The 18,508-nt window shown below is 30.7% G+C and overlaps 1 protein-coding gene across 1 annotated transcript in view; it reads left to right on the top strand.

Annotated features, from left to right (window-relative positions):
• Fmr1 (synaptic functional regulator FMR1) overlaps positions 1-18,508 on the top strand; it is a 104,912-nt gene that overhangs the window by 65,381 nt on the left and 21,023 nt on the right. The window contains exon 11 of the mRNA XM_067262547.1: positions 10,411-10,536. Within this exon, the coding sequence (XP_067118648.1) occupies positions 10,411-10,536 (126 nt within the window). The remainder of the gene's footprint in view (positions 1-10,410; positions 10,537-18,508) is intronic.

Genomic DNA, 18,508 nt, shown 5'->3' with positions numbered 1-18,508 from the left:
ATAGGTATCCCTCATTTTTGAAGGAACATCCTCCAATCTAATTGTAAGCAGGAGGTGTAACAAAGTAAACAAAGCATATGAGATACAAAAAACAACTATCGAAGGCATGGCTAGTTATGTATGACTCAGTGTTATAACAGCCAACGCAGGTACACATTTTTAGAGATTTGGAATTTTAAAAAGTAAATTCAAAATTAGAAGCATCAGAACTAAATGGAACCCTAAGTGCACCAGAAAGAAATTTTTTCTAGAATTTCACCCGAAGAAGGTCCTAGGACCAAAAACATTTCTGTTACATTCCAAAATAACTGCAAAGCATTATAAGGTTAGTACGATGTATTTATATCTCATTTTTCACAAATATGACAGGGATTTGAAGTTTTTTCTAAGCTTGGAAGATTGAGGTTGAAATGTTGGTTTTATCAAGGGGTTAAGTCTGTTGGTTTGCCTATGTTTAAGGTCTCTTGGTTTGTCTGTGACAATTTTATGGTTTGATAAAAATGCATGTAAGAGGTGATTAATTGTAATGAAATATTTGGATAGACTCAAAGGTATTCTATCATAGTAGGTAAAATTTGTTGTTCAGTTAATCTTGTTAGTGTAACCAGCCATATTTTATTCTCAATGCAACCTTTCATACCCAATTTGGCTTTGTATCTCAGATTCAAAAATTCGGCGATAGGTTCAAAACAATTAAACTTATTGTTTGAATTTTTGAATCCAAGCATGTTCTTTTTTAATTTTTTCCATGAACTGGCCTCACAATTTTCTATGTTAAAATGATATAATTAACACAAACAAATTATTTTGTAATACATATGATCATTTTAAACTGTTTTTATGAATTATAGTATAAGAAAAGTAGTGTAATCATTTACAGGTTGTTTTTGATAATGCAGAATCTCTGTTAATTGGAGTTCTGTTGCGTGCGTGCACACACACAGAACAGCAAACACATATATAGTGGAGATTTTTTTAGATTTCTCTTGTCATGATTAATGTGCAGCCATACATTACTGTTCAATAGCATCATCAATACAGTCACTTTAATTCATTGTCAAACAATGAAATAAGATGGCTGAGTTAGACCAACTTCCTTAAATTTCCTTAGAGTAGTCTGATAACCAACTGCACTGATTATTGCACTGTAAGGGAAGGAATAATAAATGTCAAAAATACTTCTTAAATATATATTAAAACACACTTTATTTTTACTTGTCTTGACATTTTTGCAACAGGAACTAGAATGTTTTTATATTATTGATTTAAAAGTGGAATTGGAACACCCAAGTCTCAAGGTGTTTATGCCTTAAAACTCATCTTTTATACAGTACTAAGCAAAACATAGCAAAACTTTTTATAATAATATTAACTTTATATGTTTAAGATAAAACTTTATCTCAGAGTAATGTACAAAAACAGTTAACTTTAGTCTAAGAGATCCACTACTAGATTTTACTAAGAAAGAAACTTCAGAATTTTCATAACCATTTCACAATAGATATATTCACCATAAATATTTTGTGTAAATTTTCTAATAATTCAATCCATCTTACTGTTCAGACTGGTACAGCTCTTATTTATATGAAGAAGAAATTCAAACTATTAGATTTGAATTTGCTGTTTGCATAAGATTTTTACATATCTTATAAATATGCAAAAGTAAATCTTTGAATATAAGAGAAGATTCTTTTCTTTAGTGTTGCCACCATGCCAGTTTTCACCCGGACAAACCAGTTTTTAAATTCATGGTCCAGATTAATTATTAATTTGTCCAGTTTCATAGAAATTATGAAATTATGGTGAAACAAAATAAATTTATAAAAATATTTGCAAAACACTTGATAAGATTACATAATTTCAGTAGTTGTTACTAAGCGTACACTAAGAATATTTTAATTTTTTTATTCTTATTTTAACAAATTACAAATGCTTTCAGTTTCCTACAGTGTCATCTATGGCAAGAAATGTAACTATTTTGGTACTAAAATATTTATTACACACAAAAAAATCCCACTCCTTTCTAAGCATTGCTGTGAAAACTGTGTAAATAGTTTGTGAGTTTTTAATTTTTAAAAATTTCTGTGACTTTTGAATTACTCTGTATTTTTATTTTAACGGTTAAAGACTTTAACTTCATACCCCACCCAAACTTATCCCTAGGCTAAAAGTGACAGAAAATGTACTTTTAAAATTCTAACTTGCAAATATCTCTGTTAAATATTAAGTTTGTTCAACACAAGTCCCTAACTGGCTTAAAATTGGCATGCGCATTGTTCAGTTCTTGGCTGTAAAATGACATTACGCGTGTCTCGTACAGTTTCAAATTCAAACCAGTCAGGGACTTGTGTTGGAACAAACCTATTGTCCGGGTCAACGATTTTGAAAAGGTTGCAACATTACTTTTCTTGTAAGTACTAAAGTCTGAATATTTAGCTTTTTTTATGTATAGATAATATCAGGTAATGAAATTTAGACATTTCAATGTTTTTTCTAAAAACAACCATAAAAAAATGTTTTAGAAAGTTTGATGTGGGTATATAAGTAGAGTAATCAAAGGATGTTTTATTACATTTTATTGGAAATAGACACATTAGCAATGTCTGACAATATGAAACTTTCAAAAGAACACATTCATATGCTGTTTGTTGCTTTACCACTTCAAAAGTGGTCACAATGCAACAGAGTCATGATTTCATGTGCAAAATGTTGAAGCATTCATGGGTAAACAAAGGTCAGTCAGCTGTTGCACATGTCAAAGGGCCAACAGTGTAGAAGGTGATGGATGATTTGCATTTGTTTGATGTCATGATGATGGAGCTGCTTCCAACCATCAACATTGTCATGAAAAACTCTACTGTGAACAACTGGATTGTTTGAACACCAAGATTAAGAATTCATCTAAAAATGGACAAAGTCCAATACCACCACAAAAACATACCAACATATAGAGCAAAGATGACCTTAGAGAAGCTGGCCATTATAGGCTGGGAGGTTCTGCCTCATCTGCTTCACAGCCCAGACTTGACACCAATAGGTGACTATCACCTATTTTAAGTCTTGCAGAAGCATATTGCTAATATACAGTTCCAATAACAATACAGACATTTGAGGCTTTTTTTAAAGAAAAGTTTCAGTCATTCTGTGCTCATGGGATAAAGTTTACAGCAAGATGACAAGATGTGATTGATATTGATTGTGATTACCTATCATGCTAAACTGTAATCCTTGTTGTTCAGTTAATTGTCAATAAAGTTTTTTTCAAAATGTCTAAATTTTACTTTTACAACCTAATACTATTTGAATTCAGTGTAAAAGCGACATATGTAAAAAGTAACAATTTATCTAGTGTTACTCAGCAATTTCAATTAACCAATGTAATTTTTTGATTTTATGAAATGATTGTCATTAAAAATTAAAATTCCTAACTAAATTAATTGTTGTCATTCATGGGTCCAATGCCTGTTTGAGTCTGATGTTTCCACCACCAACTTTTTCTGTTCTCTTCCGGCAAGAGTGCTTTAGATAAATTTGTGTAGTCGGCATTACACTATTTGTTAGTCATTAAACCATTCTTTGTAGGGTTTTCCTTTTTTGTTTGTTCCTTCCCTTATTCCGAAAGTAACCATCTTAAGCCCTCTTATTCTTCATTCTGCAGATTTGTTCAATGAGACTTTACTGCAAAAATTAATTCTTACAAGAATATAGATATCTTCTAGATTCTTCTATGAATATTTTACTTTGTCTTGCCAGTTTATTCTCAGTCTCTTTCTGTAGCAGTTTTTTCAAAGGCTAAGTCTTCTTTTTTTTTTCTTTCTTCTTTCTTTTTTCTTATGTATCAACCACATTTCATAGCCATATAATATGCTGCTGAAAATACTTCTATTCAGGACTTTTAGCTTTGTCTAACATGTAATATTCTGACATATCCATATCTTGTCCATTACTTCAAGATTTGAAAACCCTTGCAATTCTTGTCTTTATCTTGTCAATGTATTAAATTTTCAGTTAGTTTTCTTCCCAAGTGTGTGAACTCTAACTTTTTCAATTGTCATTCCAACTAGCTCTACGCCATTTGTATGATTATCCCCTCCAAACACCATAAATATTTTCTCTAAAGATTAATTTGTAGTACATATTGCAATCCTTCTTTGCTACTAGTATCCATTGTTGTCTTTAGGATTTCAAGAATTACAATATAATCTGAAAACTTCAAATTTTTAATTCTTTTACCATTTATGGTTATGTTATCTCCTGTGATGCAGTCCATAGCTCTTTCTAGATGAATGGTAAATAGTAATGGTGAGATAGAGTAGCCTTGTTCATGCCTCTCCTTGTCTTAAACCATTTTCAAGATTTCCAAAATTTCTTACTGCTGCTTCAGAATTCTCATATCTTGTAAAACATCAATAATTTTTGTCTGTACCATATGATTCTATGACTGTCCATGTAATTTACTGATCTACGCAATCAAATTCATTCCTAAAATTAGTGAAGCATGTATAAACATTCTTGGTTTTTCTTTTTTCTACAATAAGTTATAGAGTAAGTATTTTCTGTTTAGTGTTTATCTTTCTTAAGCCCAGCTTGTTCATCTGCTAAACATAGTTCTGATTGGTGCTTTAGTCTGTCAGAATCATTATTAGAACTTTTCCAATAATACTAGTAAGGGAAATTCTCCTATAATTTTTGCATTCTATTGCACTGTTTTTCTTAACAATAGGAACTAGTATTGATTTTTTCCATGTTTTAGATGTTTTTTCCTTTTCTTCATGATGGACAGTTCTTTGATTATTTTTGATCTGTGTTCTTATCATACACTTGTAGTTGAATGAACTGATACTAGAAATTGATGACTTTTCCAGGTAATTTAAAAAAAAAAATCTAATAGCCATGCATTATCGTATGAATTATTGTCACTTTGACATTGTATGCAAATAAACAGTACTTATTGTAAATGATGTGTGTAATCATAAGTTTGAAAATTTCAAAAAATTGGCTGGTGATTACTGCATATGAACATTTATTTCTGATAGTACTGAAATCAATGTTGAAACTTGTGTCTTATTCATGCAAGCAATGCATTAAATAGTTCTAAATTCTGAACTACAATTTGTAATTGTAATAACTGTTGATGGTTATAACTAAGGCCTGGACTTTTGGGTGCCGCACCCACTCAATTTTTGAAAGGGGCAGAGTGTAAAAAGACAAACTAAGTTGGTTTTAGTGCAGTAGGCCCACTCATTGTCAAATTATTTAGCACCCAAATCGCAAACCAAATCGCACTCAGTTTCCCATTTTTATACATTTTCAAAGAATATGTTGACAATTATTTTTTTTGTGGTTTTTATTCATTCACTTGAGGGGGAAAAACCAAATCTGTTAAATTTGAAAAAAATATGATAATTAGCTTACTATCTTCTTTTGTTGAGCGAAAAGGGGGTAAAGCGGAATTTTCTGGACTAAACAACTAAGCCTTAGGGTTGTTTTAAGAATGTAAACAGATTCACTGAAAATCTGGAACACGTGTTTTCTTTTCTAAGAAAAGAACAATCTAGAAAATTCTGTATTGAGGTCACCTTACTCTGACTTGCGAGCACAACAGTTTCAATCTTTTGTTCGGTGTCGGCGACATTAAAAAATGGCAAAATTGTCCGCATCTAAACCAAACATTTTAGCAAATAAGTTTAATTAAAGATGAAGGCGTATGCACAGATGGAAAAGTTCTTTGCTGTTCCATTTGCAATTATGTGATTTCAGTTGATGTGAAACATCAAGAAACAAAAATCAGGCGACACACAAGTTTGGAAAAGCATAGAGAAGGCAAACAAAAAAGAGGAATTTCAAGCATATATTTATAGGGGCACCTGGACGTTGTTGGAGACAATCCTGTAATGTTTATACTGGAAGAAACAATGGATTCCACGAAACGGTACATGCTGAACATTCTTGTTGCACCACTGACCAGGTGTTATTTACAATCAATGTTGTTCAAAATGTACCAACTTGAAAATACGAACTCAACGAACTCTAATATCTGGTCATCCATTGGAGGTCTTGGATAAACAGTGTGGTATTCTACTGAGAGAACTTCGAGAAAATTAATGCATTTATCAATGAACTTCCTTCCGGTGATTCTGTGGCCGTCGACAGTGTCAAGAAACTGGTCGCCAATCCAGTAGCGACCACAGAGCTCTACTCCATGCATTTGCACAAGTTATTGGTGCATAAAATCAACGAGCTGGAAAGACGTGGAACTGTAATGCAGGATCAGTGAAATATTGTAAGTCAGGCGCTTGATGTACTGGACAGTTTTGCCCTGGACAAAGTCAAATCTAGTTTATCAAAAAATCCCAATTTGAAAAGTATTCTGGATTGCACTGAACTAGAATTCTGAGTAAAACTGAAACATGTCCCCTTAGTATCGGTCGACATAAAAAATCTTTTTTCTTATATAAAGATATTCTATCCTCCAAACGAGAAAACTTCACTTTTAAGAACATTGAAATGGTTACTGTTGTAAATTACAATGCTCATCTTTGTCTTAATAATACAGCATTTAAAAGCACCCAAACGAGCACCCGATTCATTCTAAAACTGCACTCAAAAATCCAAACCTTAGTTATAACGTAAGCTTATATATATTGGAAGAGGAGATCGGACTGGAGATTTGGATAGTGTAACTGTCAATGCATCTGCACGGTAAGCAGGGGTTGTAGGTTTGAGTCCCACTTTGGGCTGATTTTTTTTTTCTTCCAGTAGTTCTAAATTATTTAAATTAATTAATAAAAAATTATAATTATTAAAGTTACTAAGAGATGGCACTTAACGCCTCCCTCTAGTGCCAAATTAGTTGCGTAATTTATTTAGTAATATAGCCTTGTCTAGCCTGATAGAATTCAGCATTGGTTGGGGCCTAAATTCATAATTCTTTACAAACAACAACAAAAAAAAAACCAGCATTTAAAGCAAGAATTTGTTGGAATTTTCTAGGAAATACTATTATTATTTTTAATAATGTATAAAAGCCATCAAAATTTGTCAAGTTTTTGTTTCTATGATTTCAGTTTTTAATAAAATAATTTCAAATTTTGTGAATTCTTCAATTTATTCATATTTTATACAGTAAATAAAATTCATTTCAGATATGTAGGGCATAGAGTAAACAAATGTGTGTTTATTCCATGATTGCGAAATATTTGTTTTTAATGTTTTAGCTGAGTATTTATATTTAACCTGACGAATTGTAAAGATTAGATTATCAGTTATATGATTTTAATTCAAAAAATGTATTCAAATTAATTTCTGACTATAGTATTTATGATTTATTATTTATTTTATTTCTTAGAAACAGTAAACTATTGGAAAAGCACGAAAATGCTAATATTAATTTACTTTTGGATACTCTTTATACCTTGTAATGTTTTCTTGTATCTTCATCTCGTCGAAAGACGACGAGCATCGGGACATTTATTCAAACTTTATTATATCTGTCAGCATACAAACTATTATCAGACCATAGAATAAATAAAATATTCAATAAGCAACAAATGTAACAAAATAAATTTAAACCACTTACTAAATGAAAACACGACAAATATTTGCCTGGTGTCCCTTACAAAAAGTAGTATTTTAATGTTGTCTTACAAAGAACAGCCATCGGGCATTTTCCACAAAGCTTCTGAATGACTAACTTAATGCACAAATACAATAGGTGTTTGAGTGTCGTACATAAATTCAGTACTAAAATCAATTTAAGAATTGAATTTTGTAAAGGTGAAAAGTTTTTGTATACATTTTCACAGTTCTGATATCAAAACAATATTCAATTTGTATAAATATTTTCAAAAATTTATTACACAAGATTAATGCAATTTTACTTTTCTCGTGTTTAGAAAATGTATGAGAAACTGTTATAACAACATTATTATTATACCAATTTAAAATTTTGTGTTTTAACCCTCGTGTAATGGGAGAAATTGATTCTTATACAATAAAAGTTTATTAAATTGAAAGTAAATTAATTTTTTTAATCAAATTTACAATTGACATTTTAAAATTGCCGTAAAAATTAAGGAAATACTCCCAAGAAAAGGAACAAACTTGATATGTTTTTTTAAAACAATGTGTGAGAAATTGAACCAATCATTGGCAATTATACCATTGACATTTTAGTGCATTTACATATTTAACATTTTTAACTGATTGCTCACTTATATTTACATTCATGTGTTTTTGTATGCAAATACTTCACCATATTTTTTAAAATCTTATCGTTGTTAAATGTTCTTTAATTCTACATTTTAATGGTCCAGCAATTTCTCTAATACGAATAGCTATCCATTTTATTAATTTAAATTTATATATTGCATTAGCCTGTCTATAATATAAATTGTATATTTTAATTACACTATTTTTCTTTTTGAATAAAATAATACTTGATTTATATTATTACTTCCAGAAATAAATTTTAAATTTTAATTATGTTTTGAAGACTTTCAAAAGCTTTAATATATGTAAATGTTATGTAGGTATTATTATTAATAAGACAATTTTAAGAGTAATATTAAAATTTTTTATCCCATTTCATTAATAATTTATATGGATAATTGTTTTAAAAATACTTTATATATTATATTTGCTATTTCTTTTTGTATAGACAAGTCTGTTGCTTTGTCTAGTCGTCTATATTGTAAATCCATTCAAAAGGCATTACATTTAATAAAATTAGACATGTATGAATAAAAATTGTTCTATTAACATTGTATGGTTTATAATAATTTATTGCTTATGTTCTAATTAATATTCTTTTCTAATTATAGTTATATCTAGGTAATTTAAACAATTATTATGTAGATAAAACAATAAGTAGAAAAGAATATCAGTTAGAGCCAATATTATAAACCATATAATGGTAATAAAACAATTTTTAGTCATATATGTATAATCATATCGACTATGCCGCCTTCATGGAATTACAATACAAATAGTAAAATTTTATCATACATTATTAATCATTTGCATACTTACAAAGAAAAACAATACCCATTATTTTAGAAATTTGTGTATTTATTTCAAGACTATTTCATGAAGTTTAGGACCGACACAGATCCCGTTACCATACAATTTAGCTGTCTGTGATGATGTATTAAATTCATGTGTGAATGAACGAAATATAGATGATCTTATAGTTAAATAATATAAGTCAATTATCATTTAAAAATTAAACAATAAAGTGGCGATAATAAATCTTGATAAAAAAATATTTTATTTTGACTTACTGATAGAATTTACAAGTGTTTTTTGTCTTTTGTCTTCGTGAATTTTTTCTCTTTCAATTTGAGTTTCAGATTAAAGTAATAGTTAAGAATCTTTAATTGATTAGATGAAAATGCTGATGTTGATGTTAATTAAAAGTATAATTAAATTTTAGGTGGAAAAAAACATATTGTGATTTAATTTTTTTAGCCAGAAAATAGTATAGAATAATATTGCCTACTGTTAGCATTTGGTTTATTCACATCTAAATCAATTAAGAAATATTAAATTGAGTGATGATTATTTTAATAAGAGTTTGGTTATTTAAAACTTCAAATTTAGGAAATTTATATATGCAATAAAACAGATGCATAAGTAAAAAATTTCAAATACGGGTTATGTCGTTATTCAAATACCTTGAGTTATGTCGTTTGTCAAAAAAGTATATGGAAAAATAAAAATCAAGTTTGTCATTTTATTTGACTTTACATCCATCTGCCACAAATATTGAAGTTGTAATATCACTAGAAAAGCATTAAAAACACACAAAATCATATTAAAATATGTACATTTACAGTAAATGTTAATATAATCATCATAAATCCTAGAGAACGAAACAAGAAAACATCTGTGTTTGTGTTGTCGTCTTATTAAGCGGTCTTTAAGTGCTCATTATTGGCGTTTTCCACCGTAGTTTCGACCTACGTCGTAACTACACAAGTAAATTTGACTTATGTCGCCTCTCCTGGAACCAATTACCGACGTAAGGTGAGGTATACCTGTAATAAAGAATTAATAAAAAGTAAAGTTATCGATTTTAGTATAATCGTGGAAAAATTCAAGTATTATATTTGAGTGAGAAATGTTTTGAACCAATAAAATGCACTCATTACTCCATTTTTAACTTGGGGAAGAGAGACTGGATTGTGAGATTATTTTTATTTATATTTTCCAATAAATATTTGATACATATTGAAGAATATTTTTTCAATAATATCAAATGCAAAATTTTCTATATATAGTTAATTCTCATTAAATATTCATAATTATTTGATTGTATTCAAACAATTACTTTTAACAATATTTCAGTTTTTTATATTAATTTCTTTAGAATGGCTAACATAATTTTTATTTATTTATTTTTCTTTCAAGCAATATGATGAAATAGTAACACCATTTCACATTCAAGGGATGCAGGTGCCATTTGTTTTTGTGGGAACTATGGAAAGTATTACCAATGCAAAAATTTTGCTGGAATATCATCTTGCCCATTTAAAAGTTTGTATACATAATTTGTAAATAGTTATTAAATCTAAATGATATTTTTGTTCTTTTATTTTAGTATTTTACTGATAAAATTAATTTTTATAAATCTATATAGGAATATGTTGAATTTTAGGTATTGAAAATTCTGTATTCAATAAAATCTAACAAAAATAAATAAAACTTTTATTCTTAGTGAATTTTTTAAAATTTTTATTAATATTCAAGCTTTCTGAGAAATAACTTCGCAGCAGATTAGACTGCAAAGTAATACTAATAAAAACCTCATTCAACTTAGAGCCTTTTTTTCATTTCCAGTATATTTTAATGATAAACAAAAGTTTGAAGATGAATGTTTTTGATTTAGTTGAGATCTTCCTCGGGTCTACATGAAAAGATTTTCATGTCAACCTGAGCTGCTGTTCAAAAGAAATGAGGTTGGTCATCCTGACCAAAATAATTTACAATAGTCTGTCTGTTAATAGTAAAATTAAAAAATAATGGAAATTAATGAAAATTAAAAATAATTCGGAATGGATGAAAGAATGTTAACTCAAAAGTTATTTTCAGAAATGTTTTTATACTGGATGGGGATAAGTTTAACAGCTGGAATGGCAGGGAGGAGTGCCACTACGGCAAGAGCAAACTTGGACACATTTTTGTTCTAATTACTTTAAACGAATTAAGTATAAAATTGATGCAATAGGTCTCATCTACATCAAATATTCAAAGTGATGTGTGAATTGTAGATTTAATTCTTATGCAAAACCTTAATGAATTGGAAATAAATTTTATCTTAGTGTATTTTGTATATAAAGATACTTGGTTATGCTGGAATTAAATAATGTAAAAAGCTTCTTTGATGAGCATAAATGTTATTAGTCAAATTATTGATTAATTTGGTATCTGTTATTTTTGAAAAATGGACTTTAATAAAAGTGTAACCTTAAGTGTTGTGTATCCTAAACAATATTATGATATTGAGAGAGAACTTTGAAAATTCAAATTTATCTTAATTATTGTGATTTTCAGTTAGTCAAAGTTTCTAGTCAAGTCTGTAGTTCAAGCATCAAGACAAATCCAAAAAAGTTCAAATTACCAAGGGTAAATTATTAGCATTCTTTAATAATCTGTATTCTTTGACAATATCATATCTTTTTTCTTTAGTTTCTTTTTCACTCCTTTAATCACTTTAAATTTGTTAAATGAAGTCGCCTGCTTAGACAGTGTAAAACAAGGCAATTTTACCCATGCCCCAATGAGGTTACAGAACTTGTCCAGATAGTGAAATCCCCATCCTATAAATCTGGTTATATGCTTTTTTTATATTTTTGGAAAGATGAAATATACTAGCTTCAAACTATCCAAATTTATACTATTTTTATATGAAGCTTTTTTTGTGTTGCAGTATATGAATATTTGATTGATCATCTCAGAACAGAATAATTTTTATTCCTAGATGTGATTGATTAAATTTCATAATAATTGAATTATTTGTTTTTCTTTCATAATCTATATTGAATGAAAGCTGTAAATTCTTGTTTTTTTTTCTTGTAATTGGCTATTCTATCTAATTTTTTTAACTAGATTTGTCACAACTGTTAGACACAGAAGACCACTGTTACTCCATATAATATCCTTCATTGAAATCGAAATGGTCTTCTGTGTCTAACAGTTGTGACAAATCTAGTTAAAATAATTATGTGACGACGGGGGGGTCCGAAAGAGTCGCAACCCCTCTCAATTGTCACCAATATGTGAAACGGGTAGGTAGGAGGATGTCGTATCTCCTGTTTCCGGTTCACTTGTCAAGGATGGCTGTTCGTTTCTGATCGTTACGCGTTACGTGTTACGCGAGTGGATAAGAGGAGAGACGGATGGGGTCGACGATAAGGCGAAGTGATCTTCGAGACACAGAGGAGACCATTTAACAATAACAACAAGATTTATTAAGATATAACAATGGACACAACTACAAAATCTCTAACTACAGTCCCTAATGCGCGTAGGGGTCGAGAGAGAGCTTACATTTGCGGTTCATACCTCAATTTAGTTCCTTAGAGAGTTAAACTTGATTTCCTCGATGGGGAGATTAGTATCCAATTAGGCACAGTTTTATATATGTTCGCGACTGAGCGCGGAGACGTCTGAGAAGGTCCGAGTCGGTGATGACAAGCGACGGCATTATGTCCGGCAGATGATAGGAGACTCCCCTGAGGGGGTGGAAGGAGTGGCTTTTATAGTTTTTGCCTGGGAAATTAGATCATGTGATCGTACGCGAATGACGATTTGTGTCAGAGGTGTTCCCGGGACTAAAAACATACGACGAGTTCTAACGGTAACTGTCAACAATCCTTTGTCTAAAATTGCAACTTAGATCATCTTGCAGCCTTAGTTTATAGTTAAACGGCCGGGGACGCATAGTTTCTCGTCCAGGGCCGTTTTTCGACAGGATGTTTATACTAGGGGAAAATTCCTAAGTCGAATTATTATAAAAAAAGTGGATCTGATAAAAGTCAGATCTCACAATTAGATAGAATAGCCAATTACAAAAAACATAATGGATTCTACTAGATATGAAGCAATCAATAATAAGCTGTAAATTATAATTATAGATTTGAATGATATATAGAAAAAGTAATAGCAAGGTTGAGGCCGAAGTTTTAAACGCGAAAACGTGTACATCGGATGTTCGCTGCCTCTTTCCTGTAAGCCTAGAAGTTTGAAAATGGTGTTTGGAAAGTCAGTGGAATCGTGCTTGACATTCCAAACACCATTGTCAAACTTCTAGGCTTACAGGAAAGTGGCGCCGAACGTCCGATGTACACGTTTTCGCATTTAAAACTTCGGCCTCAACCTCGCTAATAACTTGATTTAAAAACTTATTCTCATTTTTACATCATTTTTTTAAGGAAATGGTAATTTTTATTAGAAAAATGTCTATGAATGTTTAACTTGTATTATAGTAATTATATAAATATAAATACTTACCTAATTTTTATTATAGTGTATTTTAAAAAGTTCATAGAAAATATCTAAGATAATTAAAATTTAACAATTTTGGTTGATATATAAGGTATGATCATTTAATTTGCAGAATAATGCTAGTTTGTTCCCTTGCTGTCATCTTCTAAGTTGTGATAAATTTTTATGCTTTAAAGCATCTCCTTTGTTCTGTATATAGGTATGGTAATGGCAAAGGTGTGTATCATATGTTTTCTGGAATATTTTTGGATAGATGTCAAGGTTGTCATTGTGGTTCTGCATGTTGTCTCCTCAGATTTGAAGAGCTTGCATTTTCAGTGCTTTCTTTCAATTATGGAAACAGATATACTGCCCTACCATTAATATCTATACACCAAGGTTTTAGACAAAACACTTGATTTATTGTGTTTCTAATATCTTGTATGAAAACCTTTTGACTGCTATAATGACCCTTAATCTTTTTGGCATACTCTCTATCAAAGTGAAATATTCCTCTATTTAGCTTTTAACATAATCAGCAGTTCAGCTCTGTTCCTTGGATGCACACAGCTGATGCTCCAATCCATCCCAAAGATACTCAATAGAACAGATATGTCTTACTACTAACTTGTATGGCTTTGCAGTTACTACTTAAAAAAGTAACACAAATGTTTTCAACCCACTTCTAGGGTCTTCTTCAGGTGTTTTATAAGTTTGTGTTATGTTTTTAAGTAGTAACTGCAAAACCATACTAGGTTAGTAAGACTTATCTGTAATTATCACTTTGTTTGCTAAATGGATTGGATGCTCAATAGAAATTGAGATTGAAACTTTGAGGTGGCCAATTCAACTTTTTAACACTTCTTTACAACCCAAACAGTCTGGCAGCATGTGTTATCTTGCTGATAGATGTAGTATTCCCTGAAGTATTGCCACAATGTTGGAAGTTCATAATTGTACAGAACATCCAGATATCAGACAACATTCATAGTTTTATTGATAACAACTAGTGGACCTAAACCATACTATAAAAAGCAGCCCCTAAACCATGATACCATCTTCACCAAATTTTTGTTGTGACAATGTATCTTGGAAGGAACTGTTCCTCTGATGTTTTATCACACTCCAGATGTGATTTAAGTAATACTAATGTTTTTGACCCAGTTAACTGTTAGCATTATTTAAATTCCATCCACTGTTAAAAGTGCATTGATTAATTCAATTGATTTATTAATAAGGCCCATGAATAAAACTGTGCATGACAGGAACTGATCAGCACCTACAACTAACCACAACTTCTGAGAGAGTGCAATTGTCATAAAGGTATTACAACAAAAAATGTATATAACAGTTTCTTTTTTCTCAGAATTTATATTATTGAAATCTGTCAAACCAAGAAAAATTACAGTGAATAATAAAGTTATTTTCTATTTCAGCAGTCCGTATAATTTTTAAAGCTCTGTTTGTTTGTTTGTTTCCAATTGATTCTGACTGTGTTTTGGTGCAGAAATTTGTTTCATTATTACCAGTAACACATTATTTTTCTTTAAAATAATATATGTACTGTTGCAAAATATTGTACAGTAGAAACTCAAATATCTGAACTTGATGGGATCAAGGGTCTTTCATATAATCCAGAAACTCATTTTTTAGTATTTTGAATACAACATCAAACATTGTATTGTACATTTAAAGCTTTGTGAAAAGTCTTTTCTTAAAGAAGGCGTCAAATACAGTATTTTACATCTAAAAACTGCATTTAAAAGACTTAAGTTTGGGGAAAATCAAAAATGCATATTTGCTTCAAATAAGATATGTTTCTCTGAGTGATCCAAAAGATGCTTCATCAACAACAGCCCAACCAAAGATGTGTTGTTTTGATGCTCTCAATAAACAATCAACTATTTGAACATATGTGTAGCCTCAGTGTGGTTTGGTCCTATTGGCTTTGTACTGTCATCAAGTTCAGTTGTCGGTCCTGCTGACCTGAAGAACAGGTAGCAGCAAGCTTATTTTCAGATAACAATTACTGACCAGAATAGTCTTCACAATTTATCCATTAGATAACACCTTCATATTCAATTTCAGGGCAGCCTTCTATGCATTTGAAAAATTTCAAATATATATATATTTTCACACTTCAGGGATCTTAATTTCTTTTGGAATGTTCAGCCACAACCTTTTCCACATGTTCACTAAGGTTTCTTGTTTTACTTCTTCCCATACTGATGCTTTCATGTAGATCATATGTTTAATGATAGTGCTTTTCAAAATGCCCTTTCTTTTTTTATTTTTGTTTTTTCCTCAATTTTGTTAATAAGCTTTCTCCTATATCTGCATTTCATACTTTAGATAGCACTTTGGTCCATGGGTTGAATGACACATAAAAGATAAAAGAAACATAAATAAATAACAGCTAACCCGTTACAAAGCTATACATCCACAAGAGCCGAATTATCGGGCTAGAGTTGGCTATAATAAATAAATAATTAAGTTAATAATTTAGGCTATAATTTAGTTTAGTAAGAGATGGCGCCTAACGCCAAGCTCTAGTGCCAAATTGTCTTATTAATTATTTATTATAGCCAACTCTAGCCCGATAATTTGGCTCTTGTGGATGTATAGCTTTGTAACGGGTTAGTTGTTATTTATTTATATTTATACGCCTTGCTGGGGTTGCGATGGCCGGTTGAGTGCCTTGGGAGGACGTGGGCACTTGATGTGTCCCCAGCTGGCATTGTAATGACCGTCGATGGTTGTCATGTTAGCTTATATATACTGGAGGAGGCGATTGGACTGAAGGTCCGGGTAGCGTAACTGGTAACGTGTCTGCACGGATAGCAGAAGTTGCGGGTTCGAGTCCCGCTTCGGGCCGATTTCTTTTCCTCCAGTTCCAAATTATTAAAATTATTTATTTAATTTAATTATAATTATTAAGTTTAGTAAGAGATGGTGCCTAACGCCAAGCTCTAGTGCCAAATTGTCTTATTAATTATTTATTTATTATAGTCAACTCTAGCCCGATAATTCGGCTCTTGTGGATGTATAGATAAAAGAAACTTTATCATGTCTCTACTTTTCAAGTCATCATCAAAGTGGTGATGACTTGAAAAGTAAATGCAAAACTTTCAAAAAAACTAACTTGAAAATTATTGCAGACATCCATGCAAATTTATGAGCTTCGTGTACTTCTGGCAACAAGTCCAAATTTATGTTTTCAAGTATGCTTGTCTTAGCTAGCTTCCTTATAACGACAAGTTATAGCTTTTGTTTGTCAGATGCACTGCTGCAAGAAAGCAATGCCATTGTTTGTGTTTCTTCCTTTTTCAATGACCTTTTGCTGCATCCAGTTTAGATGCTACCATGGTGTGTCGTAACATCTTATAGCACAACTCGGTCTCATCAGTATTATAAACTTCAGATGAATGTAAATTATTGTCAGCAACAATCTTAGCAAATTTCTCTTTGTAAGCTTCAGCAGCATCTACTGAAAGATACTCTAGCCACTGTAAGCTGGCCTTATACCATGATGATCCATCCATTTTCTCAACCAACTTATACTAACATTAATCACTATCAAGTTTCTCATTTCAACTTAAAAGTTTTTTGATACAGGCATTCCATGTTCTCTTTATTGTTTAAAAAACGTTAAAGGGAATCATCAAGAGATTCATTCTTCACCTTTTTTTGTCTGTAACACAATTATCCAAAATCATGCCATGGGATAATTATTCTACTAGCATTTGAGACTATTTTAGCACAGAAATCTTTAGTTTGAGCCCCATTTTTTTCCAGTCACACAGTTTATATATGCATTCTATACTCAACAGTAATGTTTTTAAGAGGTTTACCTTTGTCCAGCTGGTTTATGGCTTTTAACTTCTTTTCCATTGTCACAACTGCTTAGGTTTAGTTTCTTGCATGCTGAAGAAATCAGAAAACAAGATTAGGTTGATCAGAACATCATCCACAATGAGAATACAGGGCATTGTTGCCAATAGCTATGCCATAATTATATTATTTTATAAATTCCTCATTTAACTTCATTATCCATACTGTTAAATAAGTACTGTTATGCACTTATTCTATTTGAAGATTAAATTAATTTACTCAAATTCTAATGTAATGTTACATATTTGACTTAGTTTTTCAGCTCTACAATCAATAGTTGCCGTGATGATTTCCAGTTGCATGGAGAGTTTGGTTTCTGTATATTAAACTCTGTGGTATGTATACCATTATTGTGTTTTTTAAATCATTTTGGCATATCAGGTTTTGCTGTGTCATGAGCCATTAGATTTTGCATCAGTTCAAGGAATCTAACATTATTTTCAGTTCTTTTCTTCTCTTTTTGGGCTTGTAACTAGCTTTCTGGCTGAATGGCTTATCTTGATCCACTCTCTTCATGATGTAACAAATCATCTGACATGGATTTTACATTTTAGAAAGTGAATAACAGTATAAGATTTCTATTTGAACAAGGACTAGAGTAAATACCCAATTGCATTTTTCATATTGTTTTCTTTTAAGGATTTCATTTTGAATTCTCAAACATTAACAAAAATTTTTTTGTTAATAATGTTTCTGAAAATAAAAACAGAAATGTTAAAATGTAAAATGTTAAATAATAAAAGTCTTCAAACATTCTATCGTTTAAATGTTAAGTTAAAAATGTGTTCGAATTTCGGTGCATCTGAAGATGTCCTATCATATTGGGTCGAAAACGTTAATGTTTGTTTAATAAATGTTTCTTAGCATCAGGTGTTTGATGATTCAAATCCAGAACCTATTACCGGCGTAATTTGCATGAAAAAATCTTCTTTTCACAAACGTTTTCAAACTTTTGAGATAGTTCTTCAGGCAAAGAAATTCCAATGGAATGCTTCAAAAAAATGGAACGTAGATATTTAAACAAAAACTGAATATTCGTATGACGGAACTCGTTGAGATGGGCATGCGCATTCGTGCACGGATGTTAATACCTAAAGATCAAAGCATTTCAACAGAATTTCTTTGCTTGAAA

This window comes from Centruroides vittatus, unplaced genomic scaffold (assembly GCF_030686945.1).
Source record: "Centruroides vittatus isolate TY-2023 unplaced genomic scaffold, ASM3068694v2 contig_1033, whole genome shotgun sequence".
Lineage (NCBI taxonomy): Eukaryota > Metazoa > Arthropoda > Arachnida > Scorpiones > Buthidae > Centruroides > Centruroides vittatus.
Note: the sequence above shows the minus strand (reverse complement) of the source record. Positions and strands in the feature narration are given on the sequence as shown.